The 20,656-nt window shown below is 45.2% G+C and overlaps 1 protein-coding gene across 6 annotated transcripts in view; it reads left to right on the top strand.

Moving 5' to 3' along the window:
* LOC106580090 (cytosolic carboxypeptidase 1) overlaps positions 1-19,961 on the top strand; it is a 44,079-nt gene extending 24,118 nt beyond the window's left edge. For 4 of the 6 annotated variants that reach the window (XM_014160726.2, XM_014160727.2, XM_014160725.2 and 1 more), the window contains exons 8-26: positions 1,656-1,749; positions 1,864-1,901; positions 2,122-2,330; positions 2,551-2,728; positions 3,854-3,948; positions 4,207-4,323; positions 6,131-6,807; positions 7,073-7,174; positions 7,268-7,354; positions 7,516-7,664; positions 7,826-7,913; positions 8,301-8,445; positions 10,622-10,772; positions 10,861-11,041; positions 12,779-12,908; positions 13,153-13,284; positions 14,407-14,583; positions 15,715-15,875; positions 18,535-19,961. In XM_014160726.2, coding sequence (XP_014016201.1) covers positions 1,656-1,749; positions 1,864-1,901; positions 2,122-2,330; positions 2,551-2,728; positions 3,854-3,948; positions 4,207-4,323; positions 6,131-6,807; positions 7,073-7,174; positions 7,268-7,354; positions 7,516-7,664; positions 7,826-7,913; positions 8,301-8,445; positions 10,622-10,772; positions 10,861-11,041; positions 12,779-12,908; positions 13,153-13,284; positions 14,407-14,583; positions 15,715-15,875; positions 18,535-18,706 — 3,083 coding nt within the window. In that variant the 3' untranslated portion in view covers positions 18,707-19,961. The remainder of the gene's footprint in view (positions 1-1,655; positions 1,750-1,863; positions 1,902-2,121; positions 2,331-2,550; positions 2,729-3,853; positions 3,949-4,206; positions 4,324-6,130; positions 6,808-7,072; positions 7,175-7,267; positions 7,355-7,515; positions 7,665-7,825; positions 7,914-8,300; positions 8,446-10,621; positions 10,773-10,860; positions 11,042-12,778; positions 12,909-13,152; positions 13,285-14,406; positions 14,584-15,714; positions 15,876-18,534) is intronic. The other 2 variants (XM_045702980.1, XM_045702979.1) reach the window with 2 other exon arrangements.
* Positions 19,962-20,656: the final 695 nt, after the last annotated feature.

Below are 20,656 nucleotides of genomic sequence, written 5' to 3'. Positions count from 1 at the left end.
CTCGTCGATCCAGAGCATCCCAAACGGGCTAAATGAGTGGAAACGTCTAGGAGAAACAACGGCTCAGACGCAAAGTGGTAGGCCACACAAGGTCACAGAACGGGACAGCTGAGGGCTGAAGCGCGTAAATATCGTCTCTCCTCATTTGTAACACTCGCTACCGAGTTCCAAACTGCCTCTGGGAGCAACATCAGCACAAGAACTGTTTGTCGGGAGCTTCATGAAGTGGTTTTCTATGGTCAAGCAGCCGCACACAAGATCTTGATCACCATGCACAATGCCAAGAGTCAGCTGGAGTGGTGTAAAGCTCACCGCCATTGGACTCTGGAGCAGTGGAAACGTGTTCTCCGGCGTGATGAATCACGGATCACCATCTAGCTGTCCGACGGTTGAATCTGGGTTTGGCGGATGCCAAGAGAACGCTACCTCCCCCAATGCGTAGTGCCAACGGTAAAGTTTGGTGGAGGAAGAATAATGGTCTGGGGCTGTTTTTTCATGGTTCGGACTAGGCCCCTTAGTTCCAGTAAAGGGAAATCTGAACGCTACAGCATACAATGACATTGTAGACGATTCTGTACTTCCAACTTTGTAGCAACAGTTTGGGGAAGGCCCTTTCCTGTTTCAGCATGACAATACCCCTGTGCAGAAAGCGAGGTCCATACAGAAATGGTTTGTTGAGATCTGTGTGGAAGAACTTGATTGGCCTGCACAGAGCCCTGACCTCAAATCCATTAAACACCTTTGGGATGAATTGGAACGTAGACTGTGAGCCAGGCCTAATCGCCCAACATCAGTGCCCGACCTCACTAATGCTCTTGTTGCTGAATGGAAGCAAGTCCCAGCAGCAATGTTCCAACATCTAGTAGAAAGCCTTCCCAGAAGAGTGGAGGCTGTTATAGCAGCAAAGGGGGGACCAACTCCATATTAATGCCCATGATTTTGGAATGAGATGTTTGACGAGCAGGTGTCCACATACTTTTGGTCATGTAGTGTGTGTGTGTGTATTGTTATTTATATATTTCTTTTTTTTATATATATGAAATGTTTTGCTCTAGATTGTAGGAAATGGCAGTTACAGGTGTTCAAGAAATTGCAAAAAACATACAAATAAAATACCAAAGGAGGTCACTAGACCCCGGCTGTACTCGGCAGCACAACCTTTTTAAAAGGGGGGGAGACCCCTGAACAGAACCATACATTTGACAGACAGTTATTAACCTAACATACTGTTTTCATAGGCAGGGTTCTCCACAAAGAATGTAAGAGAGGCGCTGTGCATTGTGGACTGGCTGCACCACTATATATACACACAGAGTTTACAAAACATTAAGAGAAGTGTAGATGAAGGATTTTTAAGCCTTGAGACAATTGAGACATTAAGTAGGTACACCACTCAGAGGGTGAATGAGCAACTCAAAAATTGGATGGTGCCCCTAATGTTTGGTATATATATATATATATATATATAAAAAGAGGCGATCTTTGGCACTAGATTGCAGGAAATGTCAGTTACAGGTGTAAAAAAAATATTGTTGCTATAGGAACCATACATCTGACTGACAGTCCCTAACCTACTCTAGTGTAGCCTCAACTATTGCCAACTCCTATATGGTGTTATTGTTGAGGGCACTGAGGTTCAGTTTGTCTGTCTTCAGCTGTGAATGCTGTGTCCCTGGGGAAGAATGGAGTGCTGGAGCTCATGTTCAAAATCATCGGACCCTACAGCAAAAAGAACACCAGTCTGCTGAAGTAAGTGTGTGTGTGTGTGTGTGTGTGTGTGTGTGTGTGTGTGTGTGTGTGTGTGTGTGTGCGTGTGCGTGTCTGTTTTTGACCCCTTTTCTCTGGATGTCTTTTACTTAACAGAGTATCCCTGGACACACTGGGGGCCCTGCTCAAATCCAGTAAGTACTTTTTTTTCGCGCTCTCTGTCTCTGCAGTGTCTAAGGACAATGTCATGGTTTTTCAGTAACAGTGCTATTGTCTGTGCCGATTTACCAACCAGTGTGTCCTTCCCTCCCCCGCTCGCTCACTCTATCCATCCCTTCATCCTTCCCTTCCTCTCTCCATCACCCTCCCAATCCCTCTTTCTCCCTCCTCTTCATCCATCCAACCCTCCCTCAGAGACGAATGCCCGGCGGGCGGTGGACCGGGCCCATGTGCCCGTCCTGCTGTACATCTACCAGGACTGGCACCGCAACGACACGCGCCACCGCCACATGCTGATCCGCAAGGGCGTCCTGGGCTGCCTGAAGAACATCACCAACATCAAGCTGGGCCGCAAGGCCTTTATCGACGCTGACGGGATGAGAATCCTCTACAACACCTCCACTGTGAGTACGGTGACAAAACTCCCAAAAAGGTTGTGCCGGAGTCTGGTATAGCGGTCTAAGTTCGACTCTGGACCACATACTCCCGGCGACGGGGGTTCGGGGTCACAACACCCTCACCTCGAGTCTCACCTTTTACATTTACACCAACACTGATGGTGGATAATGAATCTGATGACGGTGAGGAGGACGATCAGTAGTAATGATGGTGATGTGTTGTTAGGAGTGCCTTCCGGTTAGGACTCTGGACCCTCTGATCAACACCTCCAGCCTTATCATGAGGAAGTGCTTCCCCAAGAACCGCCTCCCACTGCCCACTATCAAGAGTGTCTTCCACCACCAGCTGCCCCACGTACCGGCAGGAGGGCCCGTCGCTCAGCTCTACAACCAGCCCCTGGGGGGTGAGGCTCACACGCATACTACACTCGCAATGCTTGCGAGCCACTTAGATCACCCCAATGGTCATTGCACACAGTTTACTCACACGCTCCACCACACATGTCCCTTTCAGGAAGACCCATATACCAGTTCTACACCAAAGCCCCCATAGGGTAAGACTTGTCACAATAAGTAGTAGCCTAACCGCTACTGAGTCACACTCCTCAGTCTAGTATCACACTACTAACACGGTGGAATACAGTCTCTCTTACATTAAGCAACTCTTAACTTAAGAACTTTCACTCTACTGACTGTTGTTCATTGATGTCACCTCGCTCTTTAAGCCATGTGCAGGCTGCCCAATCAAGATGCCAGATGTTCTCTATCTTTCTCCTCATCTCATTTCTGGCTGCTTATTCTCACAGTTGCCTGCATGGTCGTTCCACCTCAAAAAGCACAAGAAAGAGGATTTTGGCCTTTGTGGTGGGAGTGGTGTGAAGGATCCGTGGGTGACTTTTGACTATTTTGGGGGGGATTCCTCATGTTTTACTCATTGGTCGGAGGAAGTTTGTTCCAATTTGTTTTTTAGGTTACTATATTTATTGAATATTATGCGAATCCTGTAAATTAAAAGGGCTAATTTGGGTGCAGTCAATTATCTTAATTTCTCGAAGATCAAATTATATTTCAACAAAATAATGTTGCTGTGGAATCCATTTCAGAACAATCTGAGATGGTGGGGTGGGCGAAGCTTGCTGAAATGACATGGAATGACCCTGCAATCACCTCTCCTCTCATCTAGTGCACAATCCAACCAACCAATCTTGGCTGAGTTTCGCTAAAATCAGAGAGATCATATTTAGCATTGGGATCATTTACCATTGGATTTAAGATTATTTTAGTGCTAAAGTATTTAAAAAAAAAAGTTGTTTATGTTTTTTGGAAACTCACCCTAGACCCTGTAACCAGTCCGGTTACGCCTTGATCTTGTAAACTGAAATTATAATTCCAATTTCAATTGTCCTCAATGCTTCTCTGAGAAGAATGTCAGTTTACTTCCTGGATTCATTGAATCCTGAATTCACTGAATACTGAATAGAACTGGAATTGAGCCCAATCTTGCCTGTGTCCTTGTGTGTGGTTGCCAGTGGATGACGTGGTGGACGAGAGCGATGACAACGACGACGTTGAGACCGAGAACGACACAGAGAACGAGGAGGAGGATAAGGACCACCACCCCAGGGTACAGTAACCATGACCACAGCCTTTTCACTTAAACCACACCTTGTTTGACTGACCGCAAAATGACCACAGGACAGGTGACACTGCAGTGACCAGACCAACAGTGTGACCACAACCACTACTGACCACCGCCACAGCTGCTCTCTGTCCACATTCTCTCTCTCTGAAGTTAGAATGAGAACATTTGAATACACTTTTTTTCCATTGAGATCCAGCTCCTGCTTATTTAGGTGTCTGATGATGTGTTCTCCCCTTGCAGAATGATGACATAGAAACGGACATCAATAAACTGCGACCCAAAGAGACCCATAGCAGGCCGTTTGAGGAGCTGAAGGTCTATGAGAGATTCTTTCTGGAGCTCTCCGAGGATTTCCAGGTAATGCAGGACACCCTTTTGTTTCTTTAGTTGAATCTTCAACATCAATAAATCAGATCAATATTGTAATATTCCATCTTAAAACCAGTGATTCCCCTATATTCATTGCCACCACTCCAAAATATATTATTTAAAATATATATATATATATATATATATACAGTATCAGTCAAAAGTTTGGACACACCTACTCATTCCAGGGTTTTTATTTTTTACTATTTTATACATTGTAGAATAATAGTGAAGACATAACTATGAAATAACACACATGGAATCATGTAGTAACTAAAAAAGTGTTCAACAAATAATAATATATTTTACAGTTTAGATTCTTCAAAGTAGCCACCCTTTGCCTTGATGACAGCTTTGCACACTCTTGGCATTCTCTCCGCTAGCTTCACCTGTAATGCTTTTCCAACAGTCTTGAAGGAGTTCCCACATGCTGAGCACTTGTTGGCTGCTTTTCCATCACTCTGTGGCCCAACTCATCCCAAACCATCTCAATTAGGTTGAGGTCGGGTGATTGTGGAGGCCAGGTCATCTGATGCAGGACTCCATCACTCTCCTTCTTGGTCAAATAGCCCTTACACATCCTGGAGGTGTGTTGGGTCATTGTCCTGTTGAAAAACAAATGATAGTCCCGCTAAGCGCAAACCAGATGGGATGGCGTATCGCTGCAGAATGCTGTGATAGCCATGCTGGTTAAGTGTGCCTTGAATTCTAAATAAATCACTGACTGTGTCACCAGCAAAGCACCATCACACCACCTTCTCCATGCTTCACGGTGGAAACAACCTCTGCAGCAGAGGTAACTCTGGGTCTTCCTTTCCTGTGGTGGTCGTCATGAGAGCCAGTTTCATCATAGCTCTTGATGGTTTTTGCGACTGTACTTGAAGAAGTTCTTGATATTTTCATTTCTCTTTGCTTATTTGAGCTGTTCTTGCCATAATATGTACTTGGTTTTTTCTCTATACCCCCCTACCTTGTCACAACACAACTGATTGGCTCAAACGCATTAAGAAGGAAATACATTCCTCAAATTAACTAGGCACACCTGTTAATTGAAATGCATTCCAGGTGACTACCTCGTGAAGCTGGTTGAGAGAATGCCAAAAACGTGCAAAGCTGTCATCGAGGCAAAGGGTGGCTACTTTGAACAACTAAACATATTTAGTTTTTTGGTTGCTACATGATTCTATATGTGTTATTTTGTAGTTTTGATGTCTTCACTATTATTCTACAAGGAAATAGTTAAAATAAAGAAAAACCCTTGAATGAGTAGGTGTGTCCAAACTTTTGACTGGTACTGTGTGTGATGGATAGATAGTTCTATCTTTTTTTACACTTTTTAAAAATCATTTTGGGATGGTAAAATCTTTTCATTTAAACCAGAAATAAAGTATGTCGAAAACATAAAGGAGCTATATATTTTTCAATTAGGATCATCTTTGAGAACTAATGATCAAAATTCAAAAAATGTTATTGCATGGGGGCCCCCATTGATTTTGTTATAATGTTTGAGTCACTCCGGCATAAGCCATGGCATAAGGTGTAGAATTGCAGGAAATAATCTTTAAAACAGCAGAAGGTTGTCTGCGGCCAAGACGATGCTCTTAAAAATGTTCACCATTGGCCATGCCCACTACCATGCCAATCCCACGCTAACTTTGCCGCCGCTGCTGAAAAAAATCCTAGGGAAAACACTGTAAAACATACAGATGTGTGTTTTTCATGAGGGGACCACACTGGTAAGTGATCAGAAAGCTGCCTGTCATCCTAAAGTTCAATCTCCTTTGTGTGTCTGCAGAGATTTAACTTTGATAATCCAAAGAGCGGGGTGACGGCCACCCCGGCAGCTCCAAAGTCTCAACGCCCCATCATCGTTCCCACCGCCCAGGCCCTGCCCCCGAAATACCCAACTGCCGCTCCCCTCCAGGAGGAATGCCACCTGGCCAAAGGCGAAAAACCCCACCCTGAAGCATCTCCTCTGGCACCAGGCCCCACCCCGGCCCCAGTCCATACCCTGGACACCATCAATATCACCAAGGACCAAGATGGCTGCTGTGACCACAGCCAAATCCGACCACAGCCAGGGCTAGAGCAGGAGCTTGTGCAGGGGATGGAGCGGGTGGCCCTGGAGGGGGCTGGGCCTCAGAGCGGGGCAGGGTGTGGAGGAGGAGGGGTCAACAGGCACTATAGACAACCTCCCCTGCTGGCTGGGGGTGTGGCTGCCCGGCAAGGGGGCGGGGCAGAAGAGACGTTAGCAGAGGAGTGGGCAGAGGAGGAGGGAGGCGAGGGGGCGGTGCTGGAGGTGCCGGACACGGCGTTGCTCCTGCCGCTCCACGACCCTGACCTGTACGTGGAGATGGTGAAGAGCACACGCTCTGTGCCACAGTACTCAGAGGTGGCCTACCCAGACTACTTTGGCCACGTTGCGCCCACCTTCCGAGAACACATCCTGGAGAGGGTCTATGGCGTGCAGAGGTGAGACCCCTAGACGCTGATCTAGGTACGACAGCAATGTGTCTGTTTTGCACTCCCTCTCCCCCCTGTTTGAGATTAAGAGAACTGGACCAGTAGCTGGAATCAGTCAAATCGCTCAATGTCTCCTTGTGTCACCTCTTTCAACTGGAAAGGACTTATTTCCGGTAGTCGGGTGGCTCAAGGTAGTGTGGAGTCAAAGTGAAGGGTTAGTGTGTTCTGTTAGTGCTCTCCCCTGCTGCCGCTGTGTGATGATGATGTCACTCAGTCCTCTGCCCCCCTACAGGACTAAGATCTTCCAGGACATTGAGAGGCTGATCCACCCCAATGACATCCTTGATAAAGTGGTCTACGACTTGGACATACAGAGGTGAACGTCATCATCTTCAGTCCAGGAAACTTGGTGTGGGTGTCTGTGTGTGGGTGTCTGTGTGTCTCACGGTGCGGGTGCCTGTTGTTTCAGTTGCCCGGTGATTGATGACGGTGAATCTCTGAAGTTCAACTCTCAGTTTGAGTCTGGCAACCTGAGGAAAGCTATTCAAGTCAGAAAGTGAGTATTATGTCCCATTGTTAGGTAAACTGGGAACAACATCAAAATAAATGCGTTTTTCATGAAGTATTTGTTATATTCAACTTTGTCTCCCGTGCCCACACGTGTGGCCCATTTGGTTTGCCTAAAGGTTGAGCTGATGTGATCTGCGTGTGTTCCAGGTTTGAGTACGACCTGGTCCTAAACTCTGACATCAACAGTAACCACTACCACCAGTGGTTCTACTTTGAGGTGAGCGGCATGCGCGTGGGGGCCCCCTATCGCTTCAACATCATCAACTGTGAAAAGTCCAACAGCCAGTTCAACTACGGTGAGCGTCTGACTGCCTTGGTCATTTTTTGTTGCATTATTTAGCCTTGGATGTGTAGCAAAGCTGCTGTGTTTAGATAGATATGCTAATTCAGTATGTGGTGTGTGTGTGTATATAATTAACATCTCCTTAGTAAATTGACTGCATGTACTGTTTTGCAGGTATGCAGGTGCTGATGTATTCTGTTCAGGAGGCAATTAGTGGCAGGCCCCGTTGGGTTCGCACCGGAACGGACATCTGTTACTACAAGTAGGTGTGATTGTCCTACTTTACCCCGCGAGCAGAGTCAGTAGGACACAGCCCACCGGACAAGTAGTGCACCTGTCAGGAGAAACAAGCCCCGTTCCAAAACTTCTAAAATGCATACTTCCGTCTGACCTGTTCCTTGAAGTAACCACCGATCTAAATTGGTTGTAATAGGGAAGGTAACCTTGCTTTCTCTTATCCAATAACTTCCTGATCTGTGTTTACCCCAAGCAATCGAGGAAGGAAGGAAGGTATTTGAACAGGGCCATCAAATACCTTACTTGTTGGTCACTTTGGTAGGTCCTGGTGTCATGAATGTGACTTTGTTTGTTGGTTTCTGTTTGTTATTGTATCAAGCATTTGTGAACTTTTCAACCTCCCTTTACCCAGAAACCACTTCTCCAGGAGCTCGATAGCGGCAGGAGGTCAGAAGGGGAAGTCCTACTACACAATGACGTTCAGCATGACCTTCAACCACAAGGACGATGTCTGCTACTTCGCCTACCATTACCCCTACACCTACTCTACTCTGAAGGTACTATACACTGAGTGTACAAAACATTAAGGACACCTGCTATTTCCATGACATAGACTGACCAGGTGAATCCAGGTGAAAGCGATAATCTCTTATTGACGTAATTTGTTGAATCCATTTAAATTAGTGTCGATGAAGGGGAGAAGATGGGTTAAAGAAGGACTTTTAAGCCTTGAGACAATTGAGAAATGGATTGTGTATGTGTGCCATTCAGAGGGTGAATAGGCAAGACAAAATATTTAAGTGCCTTTGAACAGGGTATGGTAGTAGGTGCCAGGCGCACCAGTTTGTGTCAAGAACTGCAATGCTGCTGGATTTTTCACGCTCAACAGTTTTTACTGTGTGTATCAAGAATGGTCCAGCACCTAAAGGACATCTAGCCAACTTGACACAATTGTGGGAAGCATTGGAGTCAACATGGGCCAGCATCCCTGTGGAACGCTTTCAACACCTTGTAGAGTCCATGCCCGTTCTGTGGACAAAAGGGGGGAGGTGCAACTCAATATTAGGAAGGTGTTCCTAATGTTTGTTATACTCAGTGGCCGTAGCTTGCTATATAAAGCAGGCAGACAGGCATTGATGCATTCAGTTACTATTCGATTGAACGTTAGAATGGGCAAAACGAGTGGCCTAAGCGATTTTGAGCGTGGTATGATTGTCTATGCCAGGCACGCCGATTCCAGTATCTCAGAAACGGCCGGCCTCCTGGGCTTTTCTAGGTATTACCGAGAATGTTGCAAGAAACAAAAAACATCCAGTCAGGGGCAGGCCTGTGGGCGAAAACAGCTCGTTGATGAGAGGTCGAAGTAGAATGGCAAGAACCGTGCAAGCTAACAGGCGGGCCACAAACAGGTAAATAACGCAGTACAACAGTGGTGTGCAGAATGGCATCTCGGAACGCACAAGTCGTTGATCCTTGTCATGGATGGGATATTGCAGCAGACGACCACACCGGGTTCCACTCCGATCCGCTACAAACAAGAAGTAGCGGCTCCAGTGAGCACACGATCACCGGTCAATTGAGGAGTGGAAAAAAATCGCCTGGTCCGACAAATCCTGGTTCCTGTTGCGTCATGCTGATGGCAGAGTCAGGATTTGATGTAAACGGCATGAGTCCATGGATCCATCCTTCCTGGTGTACCACCAATCTGCAGCAACTGCGTGATGCTATCGCGTTAGCATGGACCAACATCCCTTTGGAATGTTTCCAACTTGTAGAAACCATGCCCTGACAAATTCAGGCTGTTCAGGAGGCAAAGGGGGGTCCGACCCGGTACTAGATGGGTGTACCTAATAAACTGGCCGACGTGTGTATATCACTACCCCTATACCTACTCTACTCTAAAGGTAATATATTTCTACACCTACTCTACAGGTATAAAAGATTAAATAAACTCTGGAAAAACTGTTTCACAGTTTTGGAGATTGAACATGTTAATTAGTTGAGGTGCAGTGGCTTGCGAAAGTATTCACCCCCCCCTTGGCATTTTCTCTATTTTGTTGCCTTACAACCTGGAATTAAAATTGATTGTTGGGGGGTTTGTACATTTTGATTTACACAACATGCCTACCACTTTGAAGATGCAAAAAGTGTTTTTTTGGTGAAACAAACAAGAAATTAGAACAGAACTTGAGCGTGCATAACTATTCACCCCCCCCTCCCCAATGTCAATACTTTGTAGAGCCACCTTTTGCAGCAATTACAGCTGCAAGTCTCTTGGGGTATGTCGCTATAAGCTTGGCACATCTAGCCACTGGGATTTTTGACCATTCTTCAAGGCAAAACTGCTCCATCAAGTTGTATGGGTTCCGCTGGTGTGCAGCAATATTTAAGTCATACCACACATTCTCAATTGTATTGAGGTCTGGGTTTTGACTAGGCCATTCCAAGACATTTACAGTGGGGGAAAAAAAGTATTTGATCCCCTGCTGATTTTGTATGTTTGCCCACTTACAAAGAAATGATCAGTCTATAATTTTAATGGTAGGTTTATATGAACAGTGAGAGACAGAATAACAACAACAAAAATCCAGAAAAACGCATGTCAAAAATGTTATAAATTGATTTGCATTTTAATGAGGGAAATAAGTATTTGCAAGGCACTGTACTACTCTACTAGCCCAACGGAGTTCCACTGTTGTGTAAAGCCTCCTTATTGGCTGTGTTCCTGCCCAGATGCACCTTCAGAAGCTGGAGGCACTGCGGACCCCTCAGATCTACATGCGCCAGGATGTCCTGTGTGAGACTCTTGGTGGCAACAGCTGCCCCCTCCTCACCATCACCGCCATGCCCGAGTCCACCAGCAATGACCAGATCTGCCAGTTCAGTGAGTACTGACTGACTACTGTGGTGGGGACTGACCTACGATGACTTAAATATATCACTGTCTATCTGTCTCATTACTGTGTGTCCAGGGAACCGTCCTCTGGTGTTCCTGTCAGCGCGAGTGCACCCAGGGGAGACCAACGCCAGCTGGGTGATGAAGGGCACCCTGGAGTTCCTGATGGGCAGCAGCCCCCTGGCACACAGTCTCAGGGAGGCATACATCTTCAAGATAGTCCCCATGCTCAACCCTGACGGAGTTGTCAACGGCAAGTAAGTGTACACACACACACACACACACACACACACACACACACACACACACACACACACACACACACACACACACACACACAACTAGAATGTGCGTATGAACGTGTGCACATACTTGGCATGGACACACACAACCTGAATACTACAGTTCCTTCAGAAAGTATTCACACCTCTTGACTTTTTCCACATTTTGTTGTTACAAAGTGGGGTTAAAATTGATTGAATTGTCATTTTTGGTCAACCATCTACACAAAATACTCTTATGTCAAAGTGGAAGAAAAATTCTAATATTTGTGAGAGAAGAAAAATAGAACACTAATATATCTTGATAAGTATTCAACCATCTGAGCCATGTTAGAATCACCTTTGGCAGAGAGTCTTTCTGGGTACGTCTCTACGAGCTCTCCAAGTCTGGATTGTGCAACATTTGCCCATTATTATTTTCTAAATTCTTCAAGCTCTGTTAAATTGGTTGTTGATCGTTGCTAAATAACCATTTTCAGGTCTTGCCATAGATTTTCAAGCAGATTTAAGTCAAAACTGTAACTCGGCCACTCAAGAACATTCACTGTCTTCTTGGTAAGCAACTCCAGTGTAGATTTGGCCTTGTGTTTTAGGTTATTATTCCTGCTGAAGGTGAATTCATCTCCCAGTGTCTGATGGAAAGCAGACTGAAGCAGGTTTTCCTTTAGGATTTTGCCTGTGCTTAGCGCTATTCCATTTATTTTTTTGTCCTGAAAAACTCCCCAGTCCTTAACGATTACAAGCATACCCATAACATCATGCAGCATCCACTATGCTTGACAATATGGAGAGTGGTACTCAGTAATGTGTTGTATTGTATTTGCCACAAACATAACACTTTGTATTCAGAACAAAAAGTGAATTGCTTTGCCACATTTTTTGCAGTATTACTTTAGTTCCTTATTGCAAACAGGATGCATGTTTTAGAATATTTGTATTATGTACAGGCTTTCCTCTTTTCACTCTGTCATTTAGGTTAGTATTGTGGAGTAACTACAATGTTGTTGATCCATCCTCAGTTTTCTCCTATCACAGCCATTAAACTCTGTTACTGTCTTAAAGTCACCATTGGCCTCATGGTGAAATCCCTGAGCGGTTTCCTTGCTCTCTGGCAACTGAGTTAGGAAGGACGCCTGCATCTTTGTAGTGACTGGGTGCATTGAGACACCATCCAAAGTGTAGTAAATAACTTCACCATGCTCAAAGGGATATTCAATGTCTGCTTTTTTTTCTTTTGTTCTTATTTACCAGTAGTATACCCTTTGTGAGGTATTGGAAAACCTCCCTGGTCTTTTGTGGTTGAATGTGTGTTTGAAATTCACTGCTCCACCGAGGGACCTTACAATTATCTGTATGTGTGGGGTACAGAGGTGAGGTAGTCACTAAAAATTCATGTTGAATATTACTGCATACAGAGTGAGTCCATGCAACTTATTATGTGACTTGTTAAGCACATTTTCTACTCCCTAACTTAGGCGGTTGAATACATATTGACTCTAAACATTTCAGCTTTTCATTTGTAATTAACTTTGACATTATGGGGTATTGTGTGTAGGCCAGTGACAAGAAATCTCAATTGAATCCTTTTAAAATGCTGTAACACAACAAAATGTGGAAAAAGTCAAAGGGTGTGAATACTTTCTGAAGGCCCTGTATATAACAACAACTCTATTTCTTCAACCTGCTTCTCCCTCTACCACTCTCTCTCTCCAGTCACCGTTGTTCTCTGAGTGGGGAGGATCTGAACCGACAGTGGCAGAGCCCCAGCCCTGAGCTGCATCCTACCATTTACCACACCAAGAGCCTGCTGCAGTACCTCGCTGCCATCCAGAGGGCGCCACTGGTAAGCCCAACCACTCTTACATACCGTAACCGCCATATGTGTGCCATAGCCCACGGTACCCTTACAGCGCTGGTCGCACGTGGCTAACTCGGTCATGCTAACCCTTAGCCATAACCTTAACCTTGTCACTTTCCCTAACGGTCGTGGCGGGAGAGCCAGACTGACGAAGTTCGACTCTCTTCATAAATTCAGTCGTCCACTTCCCTGTTGGTGTCTGAGTCCTCTCCCTCCTTCTGGTGTGTAGGTGTTCTGTGACTACCACGGTCACTCCCGGAAGAAGAACGTGTTCATGTACGGTTGTAGTTTGAAGGAAACCGTATGGCAGACCAACATCAGCGCGACATCCTGTGAGCTACACGAAGACCTTGGCTATAGGGTGAGAGACACACATACAGTACACATACAGTACACATACAGGAGACTCACACATATACTGAACAAAAATATAAACTCAACAGATTTTTACTGAGTTACAGTTCGTATAAGGAAATCAGCCAATTGAAATAAATTCATTAGGTCCTAATCTATGGATTTCACATGACTGAAAATACAGATGTGCATCTGTTGGTCACAGATACCTTAAAATAAAAAGGTAGGGGCGTAGATCAGAAAACCAGTCAGTATCTTGTGTGACCACCATTTCCATTATCTGCCGTGCATTATCATGCTGAAACATGAGGTGGGTGATGGCGTTGTATGAATGGCACGACAATGGGCTTCAGGATCTCGTCATGGTATCTCTGTGCATTCAAATTGCCATCGATAAAATGCAGTTGTATTCGTTGTCCGTAGCTTATGCCTGCCCATACCATAACCCCACCGCCACTATGGGGCACTCTGTTCACAACGTTGACATCAGCAAACCGCTCGCCCACACGACGCCGTACACGTGGTCTGCGGTTGTGAGGACAGTTGGGCCTATTGCCAAAGTCTCTAAAACGACGTTGGAGGCGGCTTATGGTAGAGAAATTAACATTAGATTCTCTGTAAACAGCTCTGGTGGACATTCCTGCAGTCAACATGCCAATTGCACATTTCTTCAAAATTTGAGACGTGGTATTGTGTTGTGTGACAAAACAGCACATTTTAGAGTGGCCTTTTATTGTCCCCAGCACAAGGTGCACCTGTGTAATGATCAGGCTGTTTAATCAGCTTCTTGATATGCCACACCTGTCAAGTGGATGGATTATCTTGGCAAAGGAGAAATGCTCCCTAACAGGAATGTAAACAAATGTGTGCCCAAAATTTGAGAGAAAAACGCTTTTTGTGCGTACGGAACGTTTCTGGGATCTTTTATTTCAGCTCATGGGGCCAACACTTTACATTTAGCGTTTTATATTTTTTGTTCAGTGTACTTACACACACACACTGACTGTTTCTCTTTCAGATCATCTCCTATCCAACCATAGCGTATCCTCTCTCCGACACAAACGAGCCCTCACTGGCTGTTGTCTATAGGTGTTGCACTCCAACTCTTCTCCCCTTCTCCCTCCCTCAGACTCTGCCTAAGATCCTGTCCCAGACAGCGCCGGCCTTCAGCATGGCCAGCTGCAGCTTTGTGGTGGAGCGCTCCAAGGAGGCCACGGCCCGCGTGGTGGTGTGGAGGGAGATCGGAGTCCAACGGAGCTACACCATGGAGAGCACACTCTGTGGCTGTGATCAGGGCAAATACAAGGTGGGGGTGGATCCCAGCAATGGCAAATGCAAAGGGGTGTGTGTGCTAGAGAGTGTTTGTGTCGATACAGCCGTGTGTGTGTGTGTGTGTGTGTAGACCATAACCAGGAGGGGGAGCCATAGTCCTTTAAATCATACTGTTAGTAACTCAAAGCTCTGTGTGTGTGTGCTAGAGAGTGTTTGGAGTGTGTTTGTGTCGATACAGTGTGTGTGTGTGTGTGTGTGTGTGTGTGTGTGTGTGTGTGTGTGTGTGTGTGTGTGTGTGTGTGTGTGTGTGTGTGTGTGTGTGTGTAGACCATAACCAGGAGGGGGAGCCATAGTCCTGTAAATCATACTGTTAGTAACTTAAAGCTGTGTGTGTGCGCATGCTCGCTCCATGATGACTGAGTTAATGTTCTGCCCGTCAGTCTGTGAGTGTCCAGTGAGTACAGAAACCTCTGTCAGCTCTACTTCCCCTCTCAGCACGGGAGATTGCCAATGTCAACATCTGCAGAGCCCAGGGGCAGGCTAGGGTTGCCTGTTTTGCATGGGCCCTCTCCTTCCATCCCTGCTGATTAAGTTATGCATGTGGAGAGGGAAAGTGTTTGGACAGATGTGCAGGGATCATATTTAGTTGAGGTTCTATTTCCCATGGTCCCGCCAAGCCAGTGTCCTCTTTTTAGTTCTGCTCTGAGTCTTAATGCACTGCAACACAATCATGTTTTTGCTACAGACGTTTTACTGGAAGCCCACTGTAGACTTGAGAGCTTGCACGTGGGACAGAAGTGTGTGTGTGTGTGATAATAATTCGGTTGGTGCTTATGGTTGTCCTGTTTCACACATGTACAGGTCTGTATCATAAGCATGTGTAAATTGGAAATGTGTTTTTTTCCATCTTCCAACACCCCCTGTGACTCCTGCAGAGTGGAGTCATGGTCAGCCATTATCAATGGTGACCTTGGATCAATTAGGGTTAAGTGCCTTGCTCAAGTGCACATCGGCAAATGTTTCACCTAGTCGCTTTAACCACTAGGCTACCTGCCGTGTGTGCGTGTGCAGTGTTTTGTAAGTGTTAATTATGTGTGCTTGTGTACACGCATGGGTGTATATACAATGTGTTTGTACGGTAAATGTTAATTATGTGTGTGTCCAGGGGCTCCAGATAGGCACCAGGGAGCTGGAGGAGATGGGAGCCCAGTTCTGTGTGGCTCTGCTCAGGCTGAAGAGGCTGACCTCGCCCCTGGAGCTGAGGAACCACGCCCACCTTCTGGACGTCGAGAGTGACCTGATCGAGACACGTTGCAAAGTCACCAGGTCAGACACATGCACACACCAAGGTTATTACAGTAAACTAAAACAAAAACTGACCTTGAAAAAAACTACACTGAAACTATAATCTTTGAATGCAAAACGAACTCATGTCAAATAAAACTCCATCATCAATTATGTTTTAGTTTTTTTCTTCTTGGGGTAAAAATCGAATGGGGTTTTCAATCTTCTGAATCGGGTGGGTAAATGCTGCCCGTAGATGCCGATGTTTGAAATAGGCTTAGCTTGTGCGTCACGATCAATAGTTATCACTAGCTAACGGGGAAGAAATCCGAGGGCGAGCACGGGGCGTGACTGGGCCAAGCTTGGGCCAAACTGACAGCCAGTCACTTCTCAACCTTGAGGCACACTTGCAGTCAACTAGTGTCGCAAAACAGTTGGGACAGGTCCTCCTGAAGTCACAGTGTGAGCGCTTCGCATGCATACTGACTCCTCTGGCAGCCAACTTCCATCCAACCCCTGCAGCAGCTTGACTGATGGACCCTAGTGCATCTCTGGCACTTCGCTCAACAGAAATGGAACCACTGATGAGGGAAGCAGTCTTTTCTACTTCAACAAATAGGACTGTACAGCCGTGGAGCAGCCCAAGCCCCGAACGATGCCAGCACGTTGAATCCAGCAAGCGTCTCGACCACAGTTCTTCAGAAATATAGGTTCCTCGCGGTGAAGATTGTGTCTGAGGTCACTGTGCCCGCCGGAGCGTCAACCTGGCAGGGCGTTAAGTGGCCTGTGTGAGCTGCAGAAATACCTGGAAGAGCTAAAGGGGGGGCTTGTTTACAGAGTCACCGCTCCAGTTCTGCCAGGCGAGGAAGGGCTGTTTATCCAAAGCTGTGCCCTGTGGCACTGAATATGTTTTCTGCCCCCTGCATCCCAAGCGTTAGAGGAGAGAATATTCAGCGTGTCATCAGGCTTGAGAAACCGAACGACTACCTCTCTGGAACGGAGTCTTCTTCAAGATGAACAGAAACACACATACACACACACACACACACACACACACACACACTGGCTGGCTGTGAACTGATAGACTTGCTTATGTTTTTTGCTGTCTTTGCAGTTATTATTTAAAAAAAAATTATATAAACAACAACTTACAGAAACACTCAAACAATGACTACATTTCATCTGCCCTGACCCTTATGGTCACACCAGCTGTTTTTATTTACCCTATTTTCTTGCATCAGTCTAGGCGCTTATCCTTGAAGTCACGTTAGGATAGATGTATAATTTAAACCTAACCAAACCTACGTCCTGGCCATGGAGTTGTATGGAGTCCTCTAGTGGCCAAAAGCCTTTGTTAGCATGTGCGGCACCATTGAGGACTTTCGACATTTTGACTTAGTCAACTGGGAGGGACTTTCAGTTTCATTGGCTGATCCCTCCCGATGACCCGGTTGGCATGGCCTGACGGCCCGGTTGGAGTCGTGACAGCCGAGTCATCAGGAAGGATAAGCCATTTGTACTCATGAAGAAGAAAATGTACTCTTTCAAGATGGAGATGGCCTCAATGGCGCTGCCCATGCGCTCACAGACGCCATCACGATACAGAGATGTTATATCTACCCAAGTCTATGGTCCTGGCCCATCACCTTATGTATTACACACACACACACACACTACACACACACACACTCGTACTCTAACTTTTAAACCATACAGGATCCACTAGTTGAATTGCCAGTTGCGTTGTGGCCAGCACTCAGGACAGTAGTGTAGCGGCATTGTTCCTTGTAATCATCTTAAGCATCCTCATGACCTGTCAATGTGTCTCCTTCTTACAAATCTCTTCTCCTCATGTCTTGATTTATCCATGTATAATTCATGTATTTATTTATTGAAGCCCATCAAGCAGCCAGGTTACAGACCTCAGGGCTTGGCTATAGGATCATAACAGTTTTTATGATTTTATGCTTTTTATCATTTAATATTTAATCATCAGACCTATGATATCATCATCATAATCATAATAATAATAATAATAATAATAATAATAATAATAATAATAGGATTGGAAGTGTGTGTGTGTGTGTGTGTGTGTGTGTGTGTGTGTGTGGCCTTTGTGTGCTGTGTGTGTGGCCGGTCCAGTGTGAGTGAGTGTGGCCCTTGCAATATTTCTCTAATGGACTGTAATGGCTCAAGCTCTCTCACTCTGGGATCTTAACACTCCTCTCTAGACAGCACTCTGTCCATCCAGCCCATTACACAATTACACCCCGTCACACCCTCCTCCTAATCCACTTTACCTCTCTCTGGGGCGGGGTGAGGGGGGAGCAGGGGTCAATATCTGAACCCCCTCATCCACTGTCTCCATGGGATCCTCTTTCAAAGCCCTCACACCATTAAAAACCATTAAAAACCACTAAAACCACTAAACCTCTGAGACATTTAACCATTAAACCACTAAACTGATGCATAAAAAGAGAAAACGATTAGTGATTTAATGGGATTTTTGTTGTTGGGTTAGTATACTTTTTATTACCCGTCACTAGTTTTATCTTTCTGAATTTCTTTCTGAAATCATTTATATTTAATTTCTGTCCAGACCCGGGTTCAAATCATTTTTGTTTGCTTTCAAGTACTTAGATTTTTTTAAATTGAGCCTGCCTAGAATAATGGACTGACTGTTTGTTGTGTTGTTGTCCAGCAGCAGCCCGAGTACGTACGTGCTGGAGGACGAAGAGCACTCCTTCATGGAGGAGGTGGACTACAGCGCAGAGAGTGGCGATGAACCCGACAACGACCCCGACACCGCGGACCCCCACGATAACCACCTCTCCGACTCCGAGTCCAACAACCACAGAGACTCACTCACCTAGCTCAACCCCCCTGACCACCACTTAACCACTCTTCACCCTGTCCCTTTTGTGACCCTAGCTTGAGGAATTTCTCCTGACCATGTTGTGACCGACCTACGAAAAACTCAGGGCTAGGAGCCAAAGCTTTTTTTTTCTTTTTCCCCTGGTCAGGACAAGTGTTCAGGAAAAACTCCTGTCTCTACAGCATAGTCCAAGCCACAAACTCTTGTTGCCTCCTAGATGAAACAGACCTTATTTTCCTTTTCCTCCTACCCCCGCCTCCCAGATATCCCCCATTTTGCTCTGACCTCACTCCTCCCCCCTGGCCTTGGTGCATTATGGATATCACATCCATACTTATCTGCCTTGCATATCTCAAACAGATATAGATAGAATGGTCAGAAGTGAAGTACAACGAATAAACACATTAGACAAATAACGCACGTTAACACAATGGTTTTGGTGCAATGTCCCCATTTGTCATGAAAACGACAAAAGTGTTACACACAGAGAATCTATAAATCTCTATTTACATAATGTATGTCTATATGTAATTATATCGTTACACACAAGTCGAAATGGAATGTACACCTTGGTCGTATTTACATAAAGACTGCAGTATTACACAATGACCAACTAGTAACAGTAACGCACAATTAGCATAACCAGGAAGCTAGCAAGGAAAGTAGAACCATTTGCACATGTAGCAAATCAACATACATACCGTACGCATGAACCCCGGGGTACAGGAGAGAACAATCCTCACCTAAAAGGTCAGAAGCTCAGCCCAAAGCTGAAGTTGATGTTGTGGGTCTATTTTGCGGTACTGAGAAGTACATGTATTTCTCCAGTCTGTCTGTAAGCTTAGTTGGTTGCCCGTACACGGCAATGGTACTCAATTTTAGAAAGGGTGTTGCTTTTTGAGAGTAGCATAAGAGATTTGTTTTAGTTATTTTTTTTCCCTAGATGTAGGTTTTACGTTTCGGTTGCGTATGTACAGTCAGTGCATGGCTATTTAATGTTATTTTTGTAATTTATTTTGTTATTTTATTTGTGAGACGCGACCCTGTATGTATATGAGGAAGTATGCGTGTGTTTGGCGTGTGTATGCGTTTTTGGTAGATGGAAATGCTAGTCTACCATAGTGCAGCCAAACGCTCAAGGTGTTTGTGGGAGTAAAAAAAGCAACCTGGGCGAAACCTTTTAATTTGATTGTAACACACATAAGTTGACGCTTGCTATGAAATCATGGGAAATAAACGTGAATGTGAACAAGTCTGTGGATCATTTGGCTGTGTATTATTATCCGTTTAGTCAATCTCAGTTTTTCTGTGGTCTTGGGATATTGTTTTGAAGGATGTGTGTGTGGTGTATGTGGTTTGAGTATTTGGGATGCGTTTTGAATTTGTAGTGTTTTTAGAGGTGTTTGTTTATTCTGTTTGAGTGCAAGTGATGTGTGTGCACTCCACTAATGCCCCTCTGGCAACACAGAGCATTCAGAAAGTATTCAGACTCTTTTGCTTGTTCCACATGTTATGTTACAGCCTTATCCTAAAATGTATTAAATGTTTTTTTCCCTTCTCAATCTACGCACAATACCCCATAATGATGAAGCAAAAACAGGTTTTTAGACATTTTTGCAAATGTATTAAAAATAAAGAACTGAAATATAACATTTACATAAGTATTCAGACCGTTTACTCAGTACTTTTTTTGAAGCACCTTTGGCAGTGATTACAGCCTCGAGTCTTCTTGGGTATGACGCTACAAGCTTGGCACACCTGTATTTGGGTAGTTTCTACCATTCTTCTCTGCAGATCCTCTCAAGCTCTGTCAGGTTGGATGGGGAGCGTCGCTGCACAGCTATTTTCAGGTCTCTTCAGAGATGCTCGATCGGGTTCAAGTCTGGGCTCTGGCTGGGCCACTCAAGGACATAAAGAGACTTGTCCGGAAGCCACTCCTGTGATGTCT

Source organism: Salmo salar, chromosome ssa20 (genome assembly GCF_905237065.1).
Source record: "Salmo salar chromosome ssa20, Ssal_v3.1, whole genome shotgun sequence".
Taxonomy (NCBI): Eukaryota; Metazoa; Chordata; class Actinopteri; order Salmoniformes; family Salmonidae; genus Salmo; species Salmo salar.
This window is presented reverse-complemented; position numbering and strand designations above follow the sequence as displayed.